This window comes from Diadema antillarum, unplaced genomic scaffold (genome assembly GCF_040938485.1).
Source record: "Diadema antillarum isolate AM-2024a unplaced genomic scaffold, OU_Dant_1.0 scf00000201, whole genome shotgun sequence".
Taxonomy (NCBI): Eukaryota; Metazoa; Echinodermata; class Echinoidea; order Diadematoida; family Diadematidae; genus Diadema; species Diadema antillarum.
The window spans coordinates 1,081,955-1,104,165 of record NW_027271090.1 but is presented as its reverse complement, the minus strand read 5'-3'; the positions used below and the strand labels follow the sequence as shown (position 1 = coordinate 1,104,165).

The 22,211-nt window shown below is 39.0% G+C and overlaps 1 protein-coding gene across 1 annotated transcript; it reads left to right on the top strand.

The window, feature by feature from the left end:
- The first annotated feature begins 1,520 nt into the window (after positions 1–1,520).
- LOC139723809 (proline-, glutamic acid- and leucine-rich protein 1-like) lies at positions 1,521–21,967 on the top strand. The gene is made up of 12 exons (XM_071635015.1): positions 1,521–1,618; positions 4,485–4,655; positions 5,366–5,430; positions 11,279–11,384; positions 12,456–12,603; positions 14,120–14,251; positions 15,102–15,252; positions 17,061–17,199; positions 19,310–19,397; positions 20,961–21,055; positions 21,579–21,665; positions 21,793–21,967. The coding sequence occupies exons 6-12, from the start codon at positions 14,156–14,158 to the stop codon at positions 21,965–21,967; spliced, it is 831 nt and encodes a 276-aa protein (XP_071491116.1). The 5' UTR covers positions 1,521–1,618; positions 4,485–4,655; positions 5,366–5,430; positions 11,279–11,384; positions 12,456–12,603; positions 14,120–14,155.
- The last annotated feature ends 244 nt before the right edge of the window (positions 21,968–22,211 follow it).

Here is a 22,211-nt window from a genome sequence, read left to right as displayed (position 1 = left end):
TATTGTCACATTTGATGCGTGATTTATGTCTAATATATGGGAAACTGCTCCCTGGATTATATTCAATTCAATTCAATTCGTTTATTCATCTCATTTATATCTTATAATTGTCCCTCCTTATCCCCTCTATTAATACAAAAATGTAGCGACCACGCCACAACTATCAGGCCTATAGATATGAATAATAGCTTATAGGTCTCTACTATTGTTCCCCTATACATCTCAGTTGTCCTGTTTTATTCACGACCACTAAGCATGCAGAAAAATAATGCAGCAAAACAAAATCTTCAACGGTCATCATCATTATCAATTTAATCTAGTCCCAGCACTTTTTCGTAAACATTTGCCTGTTCAATCCAATATTCCGAATCTAAACTTTTGTAGCAAAGCTTTTGCCAATAATGGATAAGTCATTTTTTAAATTGACAGCCGTATATCATTTAAACTTCACTTGTCTTTAATGATTCTATGAAGGCCTGAAAGTATGTCACTGGGACTTCGTGCATCATAAGATCATGATGTCATTCTGAGTCTGCTATATAGACTTGGATGAAATGTTACCTAGGGCCGTTGGTTTCTTGAATTTACTCAAGAGTACCAGTAAATGAAAACTTGAATTGATGATCCAAGTTCGCATCAAAAACATTTCTTTCTTTCTTTTTTTTTTTAAGAATGAAGGGATCCATGCAGAGCAGGGGCGGATCCAAGAATTCCGTAAAGGGGAGGCGCTTTTACAAAAAAAAAAAAAAAAAAAAAAAAAAAAAAGGGCGCACACGTGCCCCCATTTTCTTGTTGTTCCTTTTGTTGAATAAAAAAAAAAAAATAAAGAGGAGGCGCGCGCCCGGTGCGCCCCTATGGATCCGACGATGCAGAGTACTAGAACTAGTATGATAAATCATCGACTCCAACTCCAAAGCAAAATAAAACGAAAAACCCAACATAATCCTTGTGACCTGAGTTAAATGTTTGAAACAGTTGTTGGGTGACTGAACATAAGCACTTCATTGTAATTTGAAAAATAATTTCAGCTGATCGTAATAAAGTGGTATACTTCACGATCAGTCATTATAAACCGCGTTGATGAACTTCACACATTCACCGTTCTATCATGGAGCTACCAAAAAGAAGCTCCATGGTTCTATATCGAGCTTGCGCAGAACTACATAGCAGTCAAGTCTAGTCTACGATCATCAGAAAACGACTTTTCGGGTGGTCTAGTCTAGTCTATTATAGTCTACTGTATTTATGTTAGCCATATCTTAATCACATGTCGGGGATATCAACTAAACATTTTGACAGCATACGTATCAAAAAATTATGTTTCAAATGACTTCAATCTTTTTCTGACTTACATCTGTCGGACACCGCCTGAACTGAGATATCAGGATAAAAAAATAAGTTACGGCCGCTAGTTTTTAAGAATAGGGGACACTCTTCATAACAAAGCCACGTGGGCAGCAGCCAAGCCACACACACGTTGTAACGCTATGTGCACTTGACGCACACAAACGCTATGTGCACTTGACGTGTATGCGACGGAACTCCGGCTTGCATCGAAAGAAACAACAGTAAACTACAACAGGGGTTACCACTGGTATATCAGATCGATTCACAGATTGTAAGTGATTATGGGATTCCAAGATTCTTGTTAGAGGGACAGTCATTGTATTGTAGGAAATGTAGGCAGACTGGTTTTGGTAGAGTTTGCTTTGCATAATGCGAGATACAGTACAGTGTACCAGTGAGTAATAACTAAAAATTTCACGTATGGGACTACGTAAAGCACGAGCGCGTTTTCCAACTTGAGTCTGAGCTGACTAGGCTAGGCTAGGTAATCATGATATACTGAGTAATGGGGGTGGGGGGGGGGGGGGAGGAGTAAAGGCACTATTGTCCAGGATCAGCTGGGAGAAATGATTGTGTTGCCCCTCGACCCCACCACGGGCACGGCAAAATCGTGAAATAGGCCCCACCGCTGAGTGCGTGCACCCGTGCGTTAGCAAGCAAGGGTAGGTCCTAGGGTTAGGGTTAGAGTTAAGGTTAGGGTTTTATGGTCAAATTGGCCGTTAAATTTGTCGAAGGACAATCAATAGGGAGTCCTTCCGAGAATAAAAAGTTGAAGACCAAAGCAAAAAACGGGAGAGAGGGAGGATGAAAGATGCTATGCTGTGGAAATCGGCCCCACCGCTGTATCAATCTTGTGTAAACGCCGTTTGGTACAATTGGGGCCGCATTCACGAGTATTATACTGTGGAAGGAGCCCCACCGCCGTGCTTACCTACCGATGAACGCCACACGGTGGGGCTGAATTCACGAGTATAAACAGGCGAGCCGCCGTAGTAATAGTACGGACACGCAGTGGTGGGGCCTATTTCACGAGTATGCCCCCACCACAACCCAGGCCTGGTGATACGGTGCAATTCAGCTCTGCGAAATTGAAAAGGGGCGTAGCACGTAAAGTTGTAGCAGCTAGCCGTAAGCTTTTGACTGAGTTTGTAAATAGATGGTAAAATTTATCGGTCATCGCATCGAGCGGAGCGAGCACTGTGTGGAGCAAAGGACAAAAAATATCGAAAGCTCACCTCCTCGGATCTCCCTTATTTTTTACTACCAAATCCCTTGAAACTTCTATCTGAATATGGATATGTTAATTGTTATCCTAAGGCTTAATCTGAATTTTGGGCAAAAGTGCTGATGACGTATCTTTCAAGAATAAAGATATTTCATTATTTATAAATTGTATTTTTCTATTTGAGTCGATCGTGGGAATTTGGGAAAGGCTTAATATGATGAATAAAGAAAAATGTGAGGAAATAACACTTTTTTACAGACCAAATTTTCTTTTTTAGGAAGCTAAATTTTGACGTTTATTTCACAGGTTTATCGTCAATCAACTAAGCTCAAAATAACTAACATTGCAAGTTAGAGAATAGTTTCTACTTCAATGACAATTTGCTGTATATTCTAGATTTTATCATTTGATGGCTTTTGAGGTGAGATATTGCGATTGTCCTGCAACATTTCCCCCTGCGGTTTTGCGTTTGAACACCCTGTTTACTTTATGCAAACCAGGCAGCGAGGTCAAAAGCTTTTGACAAGTTAATTGCACTGTGCGTGTCATCGAGCCTAAACCACATCCACCACAAGCACTAGCCGAGAGTAAATCAATCCTAACTTAATAAAACTCAGGTGGTGGCTAGCCCTAGTCAGTGTTACCACTGCTCCACCAGGAGGTCCTGCCAGCCCTTATACAATGTCAACACATAATGTCCAAGGACACTGGTTGGCATGAGGGAGAGGGAATTCTCCCTATTGCATATTGCTCTCTGAATCTGAATGTATGTGGCGCTCTAATTTTTTTATCTTTAATTCTTGAGAGATAAACTTCTGGTTTTGAACGCGCAATGTGTACACGTACGCTTTTATGCATATTGAACGCTGAAGTAGTAGTATTCACAGATCGTATCCAGTGGGGGATCCAGGGGGGGCGCATCTGGTGCGCGCCCCCTCTTTATTCTTTGTTAAAACAAAAGAAATAAAAAGAAAAAATGAAATGAAACTCGAAGTAGCACTAGAAATATTTTTTGCACCCCCCTTTTACGGAATTCCTGGATCCGCCCCTGGTATCAAATTCTGTCTTATAATCTGTCGAATAATAGAGTTATTTTCTAATCTGTAATTTTACATTTGATGGATGGGATTCTTCTGCGAAGCGGCCCTATGCTGGGCTGATGATGCAAAACAACAAAATTATGGAAAATATCCATCTAGATGAAGGACGTGACGTGGGTAACCGCAAAACCGGAAGTATACGTCCTAAGAGCGATCGATCAGATATCGGTATCGCGAGGTGATATCACTTGATATCGGCTATATGTGATAGGGAGAATTCAAACTTGGGATGACCCCTGTTTGAAAGTCGAGAGTCCTGTCGACTGTTCCGCTCTGCTCCTATGTGAGGAATCTGATAGGTCTACCCCATTTATACACAAAGTTTGGCACAGGAGCACAGGAGCACAGGCTCCTGGAGCACTTTGACTTTCAGTATGCCCCTTTGACCCCTGAGTTTGTTCATTCAGAGATCTCACTGCCCACTGAGACCATACATGACGTGGCTGAGACTGGCATCTGTAACTGTCATGGTAACCTTGAGCATTGGAAATTTGGACATTTAAACTGTATGCACAGCATGTGCCTTTACACCACGTTTGGAGCACTGTGACTCTGAACATTAGTGGCCATTTATACAGAGTCTAGAGTGCATCAGGAGCACTTCTGAACCTAGCCTCTAGAGGTGCGTAACATAGAATCGGGTCTAGACTGCTTCTGGGGTAGATTGTATATATGTACTTTCATAAAAGAGTTGAGAGCACTTCCGAAGCGCTCCTGGAGCGCTGTAAATGGCCTCTATAAATGGGGTATCAAAGGAATGTTAACTCTCACAATATTTTATTTCATTGTCAATTCTATCTTTTGTTTTGTAGGCAGCTGTAGCTGACTAGCTGAGAATGGAGAATTTACATGTACACACTCTGCTTGACAATGCTGGTATAGTCTTACTGCAAGAAGTTCAAAAGACCTCTGGCAATGATGTCCATTACATGGTGGAGCAGACTACGGGATGCTCGGAAAGCAATGCAATATTCGCTGGAAAAGTGAGTATCGGATTGACAGTGGAACCACTTGTTTGATTTCAGGTTTGTCTCAATATTTCTGATGCTGCCACAATCACCTGTGACTGGTCAAAGCCCGCTCAAAAGTTTCTCTGGATTTGTCTGGATGTTCTTAATGTCTGGAACAAAGAGACAAGTCAGTTTTATAATTATGCGACACCGAAGTTGGGATCTCTAGTCCATGATGTGTGGAGTGCTAGAGTACCAAGGTGAAAGTAGTTCAGTTGTATTGCACCCATTACGTGATACTGGAAATGGAACTTGAAACGCATCTCCACTATCTGGAACACTCCTTTTTCCTGGACACCATTTCCCACTGGAATAACCTGCCCTGCAAAGTAGTAAAGTCTCAAAGTAAGAATGTATTCAAAGCATGACTACAGGTTTTAAAACCACATTGAATATGAAATATTACTCCCCTGTCATCAGCTGCTAAGAATACCCTTCCTTGAGGAGGACTATGGGGTAAAACAATAAGGTACAAATGATAAGGTATATTTATATGGGGGAAAATATTGGTGGGTGAGAATGAGAAGGGTACTGTGGCTTTAGTGGCAACTTACGGCCCTTACATCATTCTCACCTGACAATATCTTTGGAATATTAGCATGACGTTTTCAGTGCAAATGCAGAAGGTCATCGTGAACTACAGTAACATTTTTGTGTCATCTTTTTTTTGGCTGTTATTACAGAAGACAAGCACACAACAGGACTGGATAGGCCAAGTGAATACTATGTTGACTACATCAGCTTCAAGGTACAGTATATTAACCCTCTGCTGGTAGGAACCAGGTGTTCCTTTTGTTCACTCAATGTGATATTTCTGTATCTTTGGGGTAATGGCTTATTCTCATGAGGTTGGAGGGGGTGTAAATGTATATTATGTGCTAATGTCAAAGGACAGTAAAATTCTTATTTGTTTACTAATTCATTGCTAGTATTTCATAGGATAGAACAAAAATTTGTCTTTGATTTGAACCCTCTGTTGCTTACAGCTGTAGTACCAGTTCAGAACCTCTTTATGGCTCAATGCATATCTGTTCCTTAAATTGGCAATACATTTTTTTAAGCTTTGGGTTTGCTTTCAAGTTGGCAAATTTGTGTGCATTTCCTTCTGACTTTACGCACCTTCAGTGAATTGTCCAGTTCTATCTAATCTGTCTCCGATATATGCAGTGAAATTCACAGAATTGCCAATTTAATGCTGACAAAATGATAATCTACAGCTTAATTATAGTAATAATGATAAGGTCTTCATTATCCAGGGTAGCCTCTTCAGTGTTGGTAGCCACTGCTCTACCAGATGGCCCTGACATTATAATTGCCCCAGTTTTGCCAGGTACCAATTTTTTCACCCAAGTAGAGAGGGTGGTAAAAACATGGCGGCCAAGGACGTAAGCACTAGGCAGGAATTGAACCCGGGTCCTCCGATTTGGAGTCAGGAGTCTTATCCCCTCTGCCACAGCACCTCTATCAATTCATCCAAGGCTTGATAAGTTAACACAGACAATCAAAAGGAACGCGCTCTCTTGACGAACTAGGCGGAGCCTTACAGACCGCAATTTTCTCGATTTTCCTCATCCGTCCATTATTTTCATCATGTAAATAATAACTATTTACACCTCATGCACTTGCCAGGGACTGACTGCCATATAAAGTAAGTGGGATCTGCTGTCTTATCAACATTTTTAATGCCGAGTCTTTCTACTCTGCCATCTCTTGCCTCACTGACGCTATGCATCGGTCCCACTGATTGAAGTCGATGTGTGGTTCCACGGTGTAATCTGCAGATCCCTGCTACCACGCCGCGCACGCCCCGCCCGCCTTCTTGCCCTTTACGACTTCTCTGTACCGTCGTGTATCTTCGTTTTTCCCTGTGACCCATAATCAGTCGTCATCATGCCTTCAACCAAGAAATCTGCTGATCTATCAATCGCTACTATTGTAGACGAACTTCTTGGAAATGACGGATTTCTTGCCAAAATGCGTGAGATCATCAAAACTGTTGTCAAGGAGGTTGTTGATGCGACGTCAAAATCATTCTCTGTCGACATAGAAAAGAATACCGGCCAGATACACGACCTACAAGTACAACTGCAGGAGAAAAGAAAGGAGATTGACTCCCTGTCATCCCAGTTGACATCATGTGAACACCGGCTCTCTTCTGTGGAACACCAGCTTCATGACCTGCAGCAGTATTCGAGAAGGAATTCACTTCGAATCTTCGGCTTGAAGGAATCTCCTAGTGAATCAACTGAACAGCTGGCGCTAGGTGTACTCCGTGAGCGTCTAGGTCTGGAGATCTCTGCGACAGACATCGACAGATGTCATCGTGTAGGTAAGACGCAGGAAGGCAAGCACCGCGGTATCCTCGTGAAATTCTGCAGCTACAAGACATGGAGCAAGGTAATCACTGGCAGAAGGAAGCTCAAGGGCAGTGGTATCTCGATCCAAGAGGACCTGACAGCCAGAAAACAAGAGCTCTACAGGAAAGTTTACACAAGCAAGAAGGTCGCGAGTGCATGGACATCTGATGGCAGAATCTTTGCACAACTGAAGACACAACGGGGTCAGCCATCTCCCAGACCATGCGTCATCTCCTCAGCCAGCGATTGTACTCGTTTGCAGTTGTAATGTGTATGTGATATGCCCTGAGCTAAATCGTTGACCTTGTACATATTGTATTTTGTGCTCTCATGTCATGTCAGTACTCTTTCTTTTTGTCATCATATGTATTGATTTATTGTATCAGTAAGGGTCCTGACGTACATGTAGGTCCCTGGCAGGTGTCTTTTTATGCCTATTTTAGCAAATGTTGAACTCTTTTACTAGTTCTGATTAGTCTGTTTTATTACAATTGTATATTGCACAAAACTCGTACATGCTTGTGCATTTAATGTACATTAATTATTTTTTAAAATTAGTATTCAGTGTAATTGCCCAGTTTTTATCCTCTGCGTCTCTTGCCCTCTGTAGTTCTTACAATGAAGGCATGTATGTATATATTTATGATTTCCATTGTGCAATTCAGTGACAGGGTACTGTACAGCATATTACTTGCAGGCAAACTCCTATGTTTTACAGCATACATTTTTTTTCATTGCTTTAATTCTGTATATAGCAGACTTCTTTTCATTCAGGCATGGGTCATCAGCTCTCCTTGTGACATTCCTTCAATATGAATGAATCTCGTATAAACCCGCATATTTGTTCGGAATATTATGATCTGAATAATGTACCTACAAGAACCTCTTCCTCCTTCAATCTTTTTCATTGTAATATTCGTAGTCTTAAAAAGAATATCGATAGATTGTACTCATGTATTTCGAATGTTAATACTAGTTTTTCAGTGCTTGGGATTACTGAAACTTGGTTGAATAACAATGAGAAGCTTTTGCCTATACATGGTCTAAGTGGTTATAACTTTGTTGGAAAGGGAAGAAGGAACCGTCCCGGTGGTGGAGTGGGTCTTTTCATAAAAGACACTTTAAAATATAAGATACGTGATGATCTGAATGTATTTGTAGATTCCGTGGAATTGTTTTGTATTGAGTTATACTCCGATTCAAATGTCATTATTGGAGTGTTATATAGACCACCTGGTCAGCCTATTCTTGCCTTCAAAGACAGTGTTGAGACAATTCTCTTCAAAATTGCAAACGAGCGTAAATCCTGTTTTATGATGGGAGATTTCAATATAAATCATTGTAATCAGGATGATACAAATTCCAAAGACTTTATACAATACATGAATTCATATGCTTTTTTTCCTGTTATTTCTAAGCCAACCAGAGTCACAACTGAATCATCATCTTTGTTAGACAATATATTTGTTAATAACCCGTGCAATATTGATGTGTCAGGTATAGTCACTTACCCTGTAAGTGATCATATGCCAATTTTTCTCATATCTAATGTAACTTTACACACACAGAATGTGAATGAGCCATGCTCATCTCTGGTACGACATATTAATGAGAGTAATATATTGTTGTTTTATGAAGAATTAACTGTGATTAACTGGGATGACATCATACACAATCTTACAAATGATGTTAATGTGTTATATGATATATTTTCTACAAAATTTTGTTCTTTATACAATACATGTTTTCCAATGGTATTGACCAAGGGTAATAATAGGACAAAAATGAATCCATGGTTCGATAAGAATTTAAGGAAACTTTGTCGGAAGAAAAATGTTTACTATCGTAAATTTGTAAAAAATCCTACATTATATAGAGAGGCTGCTTATAAGAAACAGAGAAATATTGTTAATGATGCAATAAGAAAAGCTAAGCGTGATTTTTATGGTAAGAAATTCTTGGGAGTAAAAAATGACTTGAAAGGTACATGGAATGTTATTAATGGTATTTTGAAATATAAGAGTAAGATTGATTCCCCATTATTGGTGAAAGATAACAAGTCTGTATCAAATTCTGTGGAAGTGTCAGAATTATTTAATGAATATTTTGTCTCTGTTGGTGAGAATATTGCAAAAAGTGTTCCATCCTCAGTGAAAAGTCCATCTGATTTTCTTATTGGTGATTTCCCAAACTCATTTTTCTTCACACCCATAACCAACTCTGATGTAATTAATGCAACATTAAGTCTGAAAGATGGCAAAAGTCCAGGTCATGATGACATCAGCATCATGGTTTTGAAAAAGTGTATACATATTATTGCTGCAGTATTGACCCATATTTTTAATATATCTTTGCAAACTGGTTGCTTTCCCGAAAAACTAAAGATAGCTAAAGTTTTGCCTATATACAAGAAAGGCGATAAGTCTCAGTGTGAAAATTACAGGCCAATTTCTTTGTTGTCAATTTTTGGAAAGATATTTGAGAAGCTTGTGTATGCTAAGTTCATGTTTTTTATTGATAAATACGATATACTTTATAATAAACAATTTGGGTTTCGATCTGGCCACTCAACATATATGGCTTTACTGGAATTCATTAACAATCTTAATATAGCTTTTGAGGCTGGTCATGTAGGAGTTGGGATCTTTTTAGATCTGTCGAAAGCCTTTGACACCCTGAATCATTCTATTTTGTTACAAAAATTATATTTTTATGGCATACGTGGAATTTCTTTGGAATGGATTAAGAGTTATTTAAGTAATAGACAACAATTTGTTTGTATTGATGGCAATAGCTCCACGTTTCTAAGAATTACCTCAGGTGTCCCCCAGGGATCTATTCTAGGCCCTTTATTATTTTTATTGTACATAAATGATATACAAAATGTTAGTAGTAATTTGAGTTCAGTTGTTTTTGCAGATGATACAAATGTATTTATATCTGGTAGAAACGCCACCCAAATAACATCTATTATAACAACTGAAATACCCAAACTTGAACAATGGTTTTTATCAAATAAGCTGTTGGTTAATATGAAGAAAACAAACTGTATAGTATTTAAACAGAAAAATAAGAGAATAGCAGATGATATAGCTGATGTTGTTATAAATAATCAAAAGGTATTACGAGTGTCTTGTACATCATTTCTTGGTGTTATGTTAGATGAACATCTTAATTGGGCGCCCCATATAGATGATGTTTTGCATAAAATATCCTGTGCAACAGGTGTGATTTATAGGATAAGACATCTGTTATCGTTGAGGATTTTATTGTATATCTATAACGCCACTATATTGCCACATTTAACATATTGTACAATGATCTGGGGCCAATGTGCAAAATCTCTTTTAAATCGTGTGTTCACACTTCAGAAAAGGTCTTTGCGTGCAATAACAAATTCTCACCCTTCAACACCTTCCCAACCTCTGTTCAAAAAGCTCCAGCTTCTTACCGTATTTGGTAAATTACAAACAGCCTCATTTATGTATATGTATACTCATAAGTTGTTACCCTCTGTCTTTGATGATATGTTCAAATATACAAGAGATGTTCATTTATATAACACTAGACAAACTGGTAACTTATATTTACCTCTTCTGAGATATGTTACATCACAAAGATCTGTTAAATATCAAGGAGTACATGTTTGGAATTCTGTGCCTGAAGAAATGAAGTTATGTCCTTCCCTTGCCTCTTTTAAACGTAGATATAAAATATATTTGTTGAATAGTTATAATTGAAGTTTCTGCAGAAATCTAATCTGACAACGTACATATGATGTCTGCAATGTGTTTTTTTTTTCTACATATTTTCACACGTAGTTTGCCTGTTTTTATTTTTCCTGTTTTTTAATCGTCTTTTTTTCCCTCCATTTAAGTGTATCTTATAATGTACAAAAAAAAAAATCTCAAGTGGGAGTCCAGCCGTAGAAAGGCCAATGGCCTCTGCTGGCTCCTCCATTTTCTCTCTTAGAATTTCCTCTTTGTTTAATTTTGTTTTTCTCTTTATTGTGCTTGTTTTTCTTGTACATGTATACTATTACCGAATGTAATGTTATTATCTTCACCTTGTTCTTTGTCACATGTATTTTAATGAGAATTTGGAAATAAATGAAATGAAATGAAATGGCTTTTTTTTTTTCCAGGAGTTCATATCAAGCTATTCACTTCAACTGGCACTCAAAATCAGAATTGTTGTAGTTGACCACATTCTATTTTTTTTCTTTCTTTTTTTTGACAGACTCGAGGGACTGTGTCTGCTGAGAGCCATCGTTGGCCAGTGCTCTGAGGAAACCTTTTTGAAACACAGTGTGACTTGGTCCCGTCTTCTCATCTCCTTCTTCCAGGTGAGTCTTGAGAAAACCTGACTGCGAATAGTAATAGTAGAATGTGATAGTTTGTAAACATAATGATAACAAGCTTTAGATATGCGACGCGAACGCTAAGACAATGTAGCCTCCTGGGTTGGACGATGAAAACAGCAGTGCAGTGCATGTGCAGAACACCGTTTTCTCCACAAATCACATTTTTTTTAGCATTCACGTCACAGAATTAAAGCTCACAATTTTGAGAATTGGGACATGTACCTGGTAAGACAATGTTGCCAGTGGTTGAATCTGAGATCGAGAACAAGAGAGAATACATGTGGAGTGAGAAATGTCTCTCCCTTTTTAAGAGAAAAGTGAGCGATTTCCCACCAGGAGTGTCGGACCATCCCTATCAACTTGCCCAAAGTGATGCCTTTTTTTAATGAAATGTGATAGAAGAAGAAGAAAAAAATATAGCAAACAAGAACGATTTAAGAGGATAGAAGGAGGAAACAAAGTACTGGTAAAGAGATATGATTGACTGTGATTACAGTGTGAGTTGACAAAGACACTAATGGGGGTAGTCTTCCCTAACTGAGATGAAATATAATACAGTACAGGGGCGGATCCAGGAATTCTTTAAAGGGGGGGGGGGGGGGGGGGCAACTGATATTTCTAGTGTCACTTCTGGATTTCATTATGTTTTTTTTCTTTGTATTTCTTTTGTTTTTAACAAAAAATAAAGCGGGGGGGGGGGGCGTGTGCCAGTTGCGCCCCCCTCTGGATCCGCTACTGCAGCGCACTCCTATCATAACAAAGTCATCGCGACCAGCGGTTTCCTTTTGTTATATCAAAATTTTGTTATAGATGAACAGTAAGGTATGTAAAAGTATAATACATGATAATTTGGGGACCTGAATTCTCACTTTGTTGTAATGGGGTTTTTGTTAAAATCATGTTCGTCATAGCTGTAGTGCAGTCTAGAGGACAACATAGTGAGATGGAATAAGGTAGAATGGAAGAAAAAAAAGTAGTAGTGAAAAATTGACAAGGATGGAATATGAGTGATGATGGCAAGGTGTGATATTTTGCTTCCATTTCCTCTTGTAGCCTCACCAGTCTCCTCCAGTGATAGAGGCATCAGCAGCGATTCTCATCGAGGTCTTCCGTTGGGCGTCCAGCTCCCTGATGTTGCCGAGAGCTGGCCACGGGTCACATCCCTGCCTTCCTCAAAACCCTTGTGAACTGTGATGCGGAGGTGAGTTTGGCATCACCCCCCTTTGCTTCTTTTATCCTTAGGCAGATACGTGAGAACACCAAAATTTAGGTTCATGCATAGTGTCTGTGTCATGATACCATGTGTCAAACTTTAGAAAAAATAAATGGCTTCTTACTTTTATGACTAGAGACAAATATTTCTCTTGTGCAATCTTTAGTGTCCCTTTCTCTTTACAGAACAACTTAAGATGTTAGTCACCTTCTGGTCCTAAAGCAAAGTGATTTAAGCTCTTAAAGATAATAAAAAGTTTTGGTACCTCAAAAGTGTCCTTGAATTTCCTTGTCTTAGTTTGTGTTTCAGGTTAAAGTACCTTTCATATAACTAACGCTGTGAGACTTACTCGCCCCAAAGTGCTCTCATGTCTTAGTAATCATGCAATTAACTGCGATCAGCAGCCCCATACGCATAGCGACCAGCAGTCCCATACGCATAGCGTAATCGGGCTTCGCATTGTAGCATTCAGGATCATGACAGATTTAGTATCGCAGGGTTAATGTCAACTTAAAATCCCATAAATTCTTCAATTTGAAGACTTATCAATTAAGTTGAAGTATTGAAAACAGGCTTTGGGCAACGTTTGGTTCTGCCTCTATAGTCCCTTTCTTTTCGAATTGATGACTGAATGTGACTCGGTCGACAGGACCTTAGGAGAGCTACATACAGTACACTGAATACTACAGCCAGTGCATGCGAACACATCACATGCACACAAATTTCAAATCCATGAACGGATAAGATGTTTGTATGCGCATGCGCTGGCCATGGTATCCAGTGTATGTAGCTCTCCCAAGGTCCTCTCGACCGAGTCACATTCAGTCATCAATTCGAACAGAAAGGGACTATTGGCAGAACCAAACGTTGTTCGAAGCCTGTTTTCAATACTTCAACTTAATTGGTAAGTCTTCAAATCGAAGAAATTTTTGGATTTTAAGTTGACATTTACCCGCGATACTAATTCTGTCATGATCCTGAATGCTACAATGCGAAGCCCCATTACGCTATGCGTATGGGGCTGCTGGTCGCAGTTAGCTATGCGTACAATGGGCTGCACGCTGCTGGTCGCAGTCAGTGGTTTCGTACAATATTTATCGACGCTGTACAGCATCAGCTCTGGTACGAAACCATTATTGCATGATTACTAAGACATGAGAGCACTTTGGGGCGAGTAATTCTCACAGACAACGTACTTTAACCTGAAACACAAACCAAGACAAGGAAATTCAGGGAAGCTTTTGAGGTACCAAAACTTTTTATTATCTTTAACTTGTTGAGGATGGACTGATTTTACTACAACATGCATTTCCCATAGACACCTGCCCGAGTAAACTCGGGACTCGTCCTCAATGGGTTACATAGTAGATGGGGGAGTTTGGATAAATGTTTCATACATCATGTTGAAGACAATACATCAGGCTCTTTGCACTAGCATCCATAATCTCCAGATGTTGTTGTAAGACTCTTTTTGACTCACCTCGGATTATGTGTTTCTTTGCAGTGGACAGCTCCCAGCCTTCGCCTGCTGTCTGCCTGTATGCGCTGCTTTCCAGGCCCCTGTGCCACCGTCAGCTACATCCTGGAAGATTTCATCATAGCGCACCTGACCAATGGTCTGCCACACCTTGCGAGGGTAGGAAATATATATATATATATTTTTTATTTATTTATTCAAGATTTCATGCGTGTTCACAAAATAGGAGTGCATACAAAATGTATGCAAACCTCATATAGCCAAGACAGAATATATACGATAAGTATACATTGATAAGAAGCAGTTACAGAAATAGTATACAACTCTAAGAGAGCTACATTATTCAAGGTAACGAACACGCAAAGGAATTGCAACATAAGCTTAAAGCTTGAAAATCGTTGAGATGAGGATTTTTGTTTTGAAAATTGTAGTGATTTTGTGTTTCTTCGATAGGAACAGTCAAGTTCTCTCAGTTGAATGTGACTATTTTTTTGCCAAACTCATGCTATATATACTTTGTATCTCTTTCTATTTGCAGAAGTAAAAGTGCTTCTTGAAAATGATGATAATTCTTGTACTTACTTTTACAAGTAAAATGTCTAGGATACTGTGGTTTACTGCATGTTCTGTGTACTGTTTTATGTTGTTACTACTACTACTACTACTACTGCTGCCACTTCCTGGTTTCATCAGCTAACAAGCAAAAAAAAAAAAAAAAAAGGTAACACATTCTTCCGGCGTAAAAAAAGGTGGGGGTGGGGGGGGGGGGGGGGGGGGTGGGCGGGGTGGGCAAGTGATAAGACCCTATGTATTCCTATGTATTATGCATACTACTACTACTACTACAATTTGTACTACTACTACTACTACTACTACTACTACTACTACTACTACTACTACTACTACTACTGCTACTACTACTACTGCTACTGCTAACTAACTACCACCAGTATTATGTAATTTCTGGAATGGACTAACTGCATGTTTGGGGCATGTTGTAAATTTTCAGCTGTCACAGCAGTGTCTCCCTCTACTGGCCAGGCTTGGTGGAGGTGGGTCAGGAGGGGTCAAGCACCGAGAGGCCTTCTTGGAGCTGGTCAACAGACTGCTTCACACACTGAGGATGAAACTTGCTGATCTGTACACTGACTTCCTTAGTGGTGAGTAAAGTACCTGGAGAATCTGGCACTGGTTATTGTTAGTTACACTCTTTTTATTACCTCCACCAAGGAGGGAGGTTATGTTTTCATTACCGTTTGTTTGTTTGTTTGGCCTTGTGCAAAATAACTCAAAGTGAAGTTGGGAACGGATTTAGATGAAACTTGCAGGGAAGGTTGAGAATGACACAAGGAACAAATTATTAAATTTTGGTAGTGATCCAGAAACTTTTTTGGATTTTATGAAGATTTTTGATATTTTGGTAGGTAGGGTCAATGAACTTGGGAGTTCAGGCTGTGCATTTATGAGGTTTTCATACGAGCACTAAAGTGCGTGCTGTAGTTTCTGCTAGGGCGAGGCGCGCCACGCAGTAGAGGGTTTATGACGTAACAAAGGCTTCTATATTGGGAAATAGGGCGATTTTCAGCATGCATACGTTTGGGTGAAAATCGCTGATCATTATGGAAGAGCAAGGTCATCAGTGGAAAGTAGTGGAAAGTAGTGCTTGGCGGAGGTCTGCTCTCAGAGTGCTTTTCTAGTTGTACATGAAATCCACCATTTTGTTTGTTTGTTGTTGTTGTTGTTAATTTGCAGTATCTTTCTTTGTGGTTAATTAGAATTTGTACGATGTTGAGAATTAGATTTAAATTCTGACTGCTTCAAACCAGTGACATGCAGATATATCCAACATGTTTACATATACATGGGACTGTGCATCATTTGTGACCTTTCAACAGTGAAAGCACACATCTGGTGGATTTCATTTAGATAAAACTGTGCAGAACCTCCTGAGAGTATACTCGCACACTTGGTGTGCTCTCCCATGTGACAGACATGAGACTCCAGGCTTAAAAATGCACCAAAAAAAACAAAATATATATATATATATATATTCATGTTTCTAAAAAAAATTTTGTACAAATTAAAATCCTTCTGCGCTGCCCTGGGTGGTTAGTTGAAGTTGACATCTTTGATCTTTGATTTGAAGATGTCAAGTGATGTCGATTTCACTACGTCTTGAGGCAGGTGGTTCCACAGGCGGATGGTGTCTGGGAAAAACGTCCCTCTTAGAAGTGATGTGAGGGTTCTGGGGATGACAAACCTCTTGTTGTGTCCTCTAGTTTGAGTGTTGAGGGGAATGAGTTGATCGTCCGGGACGTCAATGAGGTTGTTGGCAATGCGGAACATCATGGTGGCTTTGGCCATGGCTCTCTGGTGTTCGAGAGAGTCCCACTTCAGCTGCTCTAGCATGGTGGTGACACATAATGCTTTCTCTTGAGTAGTTATTTGTGACAAAGTGGGCAGCATTGCATTGCGTTAGTTACACTCTTTTGATTGTACATGAAATCCACGATTTTGTGTGTTTGTTGTTGCTGTTGTTGTTGTTGTTGTTGTTGTTGTTCGTAATTGTAGTATCTTTCTTTGTGGTTAATTAGAGTTTGTATGATGTTGAGAATTAGATTTAAATTCTGACTGCTTCAAACCAGTGACATGCAGATATATCCAACATGTATACATATACGTGGGACTGTGCATCATATGTGACCTTTCAACAGTGAAAATACACATCTGACAGATAGTTCTGTGTGACTTGATTGATGTGACAACCTGTCAGTATTGACCAGTGGGATTGTTTTCTATGAAGGGTTAGCTGCAATGTTTGTAATCATTGTTCTTAAACAACACAGAGATGACATAAATGAGATAACAGGGTATACAACTTGAGTCTCCTACACACTCATTCACAATTTTGCCTGTGAATTAAATCATGTGTATATTCTTCTGCTAAACTCTCAAAAACTTTTCACAGATCTTGATGACCCCAAGACTTCAAACAGTGATGTGGAACCCCTGCGTCTTCCGAAAGTTCCCACCGAAGAACCAAAGAGAACCTTCCAGCTTACAAACCACATTGAGACGCTCTGCTGCTGTCTGCAGTACATGCTCAGGTACCGCCTTGCTCTTCATCCAGAATTCAACATAATCCTTGTTGCTCTGGGTCGCGTGACTTTTTCCTGGTGCATGCTGGTCTTAGAAACAAACGTTGGCACGTTGAATGCACATGACACGACCTCTGTGTGTGTGTTGTTTCATGGTGAAGGAATCAGTTCGTGTTTTCAATGTGTACAGATTGTGAACTTTTTTCAAAATCTGAAAGGTAGCTTCCAGCACTGCTGTGCATCTGCTTCCTGTGAATTTTACAAAATGGGTATAGTCCGACAAAAGACCAAGAGTTTGTTATGCCTCCGCCACGAAGTGGTGCCGGAGGCATTATGTTTTCGGGTTGTCCGTCCGTCCGTCCGTCCGTCCGTCCGTCCTTCCGTCCGTCCTTCCGTCCGTCCTTCCGTCCGTCCTTCCGTCCGTAATGAATTTTGTGGACAGCGTAACTAAAAAACCTTTTGAGGTATCCTAATGAAACTTGACATGTATGTGTATTAGGGGGTGAAGTTGTGCCTATCAACTTTTGAGTGCACAAGCTCAAGGTCAAAGGTCAAAAGGTCAAGGTCAAATATGTAAAATTTCACTATTTCCACCATATCTATGCAATGCCTGAAGATATTTTCTTAAAACTTAGTGTATACATGTATTACCCAATTAAGATTCTCTGGTAAAAGTTTGGGGTCATGAGGTCAAAGGTCAGAGGTCAAAAGGTCAAGTAACAATATTAAAACTTCACTTTTTTCTCCATAACTTGGAAATTGTTCAAGGTATCTTCATGGAACATAGTATATATACATTTGTACTGACTGGCAGTGATTATCTAGAGAATTTAGGATTCATGGGGTCAAAGGTCAAGGGCAACACTTCAACATTTTACTATTTCCCTCATATTTATGCAATGCCAGCAGGATTATTTATTTTTTTTACTCTTCGTGTATGCATAAGTATGACCTAATAGAGATTCTCTGGAAATTTTTGTTTTTGTTTTTGTTTTTTTGCCTTAAAGGTCAAAGATCAAGGGAAAGTGCTGAACTAACTTTTTCCTCCATATCTCGGAAGTGGCTCAAGTTATCTTGAAACTTTCTACATATTTATGCATGTTCTGCCTGACAGTGATTATCCTATGAATTTTAGGGTCAAAGGCCAGATGAACATAGTAACAGTGTACTTTTCAATACAGAAATTGCACTTTTTCTCCATACCTTGAAAATTACTCAATGCATAAACTTATGAATGGGTCAAAATCGAGTTAAAGTCCTTAAATCCCCAAATACATGCTCTCCTATTCATCCAATTAAACCTAGGTCAAGGAAGGTGAACATTCAACACATTTGTGACAAACTTGTCATTTTAATATTTTGCCAATTTTGTGAAAATATAATCACACATTGTCCACATGTACTATAGACCTATTAGGAGAATCACGCATTATGGCGGAGGCATACCAGTCGCCTTAGCGACATTTCTAGTTGTAGATGTTATTGGAAATGTCATTGTCTGAAAATCACTGTGTCTTTCCTTTCTAGTCATAGCTGCATAGAATTAAAAAAGAAAAAGAAAAGAAAAGAAAAGAAGAAAGAAGTTGATTTGTAACTACTTGCTAAAGGGAATAGAATTTAAGTGCAAAGGAAAATGTTCAGATAAGATAGTAATATTATTGAATCCCCCACCCATTACAACGGAATCATTCCATATTAATCTTCTTTCCTCCATGCATGTACATTTCACTTCAAGTGTTGTCAATTGATTGAATTTAGTTTGGCTAGCTGATTTCTTTAAGTTTTATACATGATTCATATCAAAATGTTATATTTTTTGTATTTTTGTATTTTGTTTTTTGATGACAATAACTTTTAATTTATTTCATGGTACATTTTATTTAGCTAGGTTTGAGAAACTCCAGGCAAGACTGGTGAGTTTTGGGGTCGATAATAGAGTAACCTTAATAAATGACAGCATATGATTTGCATACATTTAAAGAACAAAAGAAACAATCTGACTTTTGGAAGAAAGATTTATACTGTCATTAATCAACTTCTCTGAATTACCATCAGTTTACGTTTATCTAAATAGAGTGTAAAGTGTCATTGTGTATTTTCTACCCCTCCTGTTACACAGTGAACATTTCCCTGAAGGTACCATGGTCCCATTGAAGGACATTCTTGACTTCATCTCAAAAGCCCTGGATGTCACATGCAACTCAGTCGTGAGTACATCGCAATTGTTGTTCACGGGTGTACATGTTCTATTGTGGCATACCTGATGTCATGATCTATTAATTGTTGGTGGATGAATTTTTAACCCTTTCTCTGCCCAGGTGTGTAGTTTAAAGCCACTATTTACCATTTGCAGATTAAAAACAAACAAACAGCTTTAGCGCTTCAAAATAGTTCTAAAATGTGAGTTGGGGATAGAAATAACAAATGTAAAAATGTTAATCAGTATAATCAACGTTTAAGTATTGTTGAATATGCAACATATGAGCAATATTTTTATCAAAATCATTTTTAGAATTAACCATCTGGATTATTGAGAAAATTTGTGATATCTCCTTATATTTGTGGCTTTACTGCAAAATTTTTGTATGGTAGGATGTTTTGTGATACAACTGAACTATACTCATGCATCAAATGTGATAACTCAAACTTTTTTTTTCTTGTAATCACTGTTCCCAATGGTAAACAGTGGCTTTAACTTGTCAAGCTTTTTCATCAGCATTCAGGAATCCATCCAAACTTGATCTCCTTGTAAAGTTTGACTATTAAGCTCAATTAGATGAAGCAATGTGCCTCAGTCTAACAGGAAGCCATGGTGACACAATAGGGATCAGGGGGATTAGGTAATCTCTTTCAATTGATTGTTAGTTTCCAGACACCTGTGCCAGTGGGCAAACAGGGCTCAATATTGAAGGGATGAAATGACTTACTGGAATGTTATGGGTACAGGAGGCTGACCACTTAGCATTACTTACCACGATGCTCATATTTGCTCACTCAGATGAAGCAATGTGCCTCAGTCCAACAGAAAGGCCATGGTGACACAATAGGGATTAGGGGGATTAGGTAATCTCTTTCAATTGATTGTTAGTTTCCAGACACCTGTGCCAGTGGGCAAACAGAGCTAAATACTGAAGGGATGAAATGACTGACCGGAATGTTATGGGTACAGAACGCTGACCACTGAACCACGATGCTCATTATATTTGATCATACCCTTCCATCATGCAAGAACCAAACATCAACCCATTGAGGACAGACTGATTTTGCTACAACACGCTTTTCCCATAGACACCTCCCCGAGTATACTCAGAACTCGTCCTCAACGTGTTAAGCAAAGCCACCATTTATGTTGTTTATTGTATTTGTCAGCATGTGGGTGAATAAAGAGCAAATATAATGGTGTGAATAGTGTACATGCCCTTTTCCTGCAAAAGTAAACATTTCATATACACAAGCATGTATATGTATTTTTATTGTGTACAGACCAATGGGATATCAATATGATAAAATTGTAGCCTCTCCCAATGGCATATATCCAGTGAAATCATGAAATTTAATTAATATTCTTTCACTTTCTTGCTTTATGTGTGATTTTGGTGCAAACTTCTATCGGTCTGATCATCTGGTTTTACTCTATTGAAAATCATCTTAAATATGGGGTAGAATTGTACTTGAATGCTTCAAATTCGTGCAAGCAGAGGAAAAAAATAACTGCGATTCATATATGAATCTTGCTGTTGTTGTGTTTGTATTTATTATGATGTGTTCAGGCAAGCCATGTGACGATGGAGAATTCCATGCTGGCATTTGTGATACCAAGAATTCACCAGGCTGCTATTCAAACTCTGACATCAGTTATCAAGAGGTATGTAGTGCTAAACGTCATATTAGATGTAGGATGAGGAGAGATATGTGCGAGATATTTATATGATTGTCTCTATTTGCATGAACAAGTCAGAGTTATTTATTCTTTACAGCTGAGTATGAAAAATAATCAAACTCTTATAAAGTATTTTTGTTGTTGTTGAATTGTGATCAGTTTGGCCTGAGATGGTACCTCTTGCTCATCTTTAATACAATGTAGACAAACCCTTTGCACACATTTCAAACCCTTTTGCTCCGGTCTGCCCTTGAGTGTGAGGTGTGTGTGTGCTGTGTGTACTTTGTGTGATTGTCAAACCCTAAAATAATACTTTAATCCCCAAGAATTTAAATTGTTTATGACATTGGTGTTGCAGCCTCGAACCTCTGTTACTGGACAAGTTGAAAATTATGTATGTAGACAGTTGTTGTTTATATGTATCACACATTGTAGGACTCTTGTTAATTCTTGCAGGTTCATCACATGCTTTGTGCATCTTAACATATATGATATGTTTTCCCTGCAGCTGCTGTGCAAACCACTACAATGACCGTATCAACCAAATGTATATCAACATTTTGGGATGGACCAATGAAAAGCGGCTGCACTTCAGGTAAAATAAGACATATGTTTCTTCTTAACTCTCGTGTAAGTGTGCCATAAATACATAATTTTTTCCACATTCTGGCTAACTGTTTCATATCAAGTTAATCCCAAATTTTGCTTTGATTCTGAAACAGCGCTCTACGCAGTACGACATATTCTTCCATAGTCCAGTGGCTGGAGGCAGCAGGAGCATCATCTGGCCTTGCAGAGCAGGCTGGTGACAAGCTTGTCAGTTGGTGCATCAGTGACGCAAGTCCGGTGTCTGTCACCACTAAGGTGAGTGTCGATGTTGTTAAAGGTAAAACTTAGTTTCCATTTGACTGCATAAACTATCGAGTTATACTCTTAAATGGAGACCTATGCATAAGAAATGTTAGCCTGACCAGACGCCGTGTGAAGCATGGCGTCAGACAGGCAGGGCCTCGCCATCACATCGGGGAACCACAACACAACTACAAAACTTATTAAAATTTATAGGTTACCTATAGAAATTTATATGTTATTCACGTAAAGTGCATGCTTATATTACAGAAGGTACATAAAGTCCATAGAG

Coding starts and splice junctions, on each gene's coding strand:
- LOC139723809 (XM_071635015.1), top strand. CDS start 14,156: ATGCGCTGCTTTCCAGGCCCCTGTGCCACCGTCAGCTACATCCTGGAA. Junction 14,252..15,101: donor GTCTGCCACACCTTGCGAGG/GTAGGAAATATA, acceptor GTAAATTTTCAG/CTGTCACAGCAGTGTCTCCC. Junction 19,398..20,960: donor ATGTCACATGCAACTCAGTC/GTGAGTACATCG, acceptor TGATGTGTTCAG/GCAAGCCATGTGACGATGGA.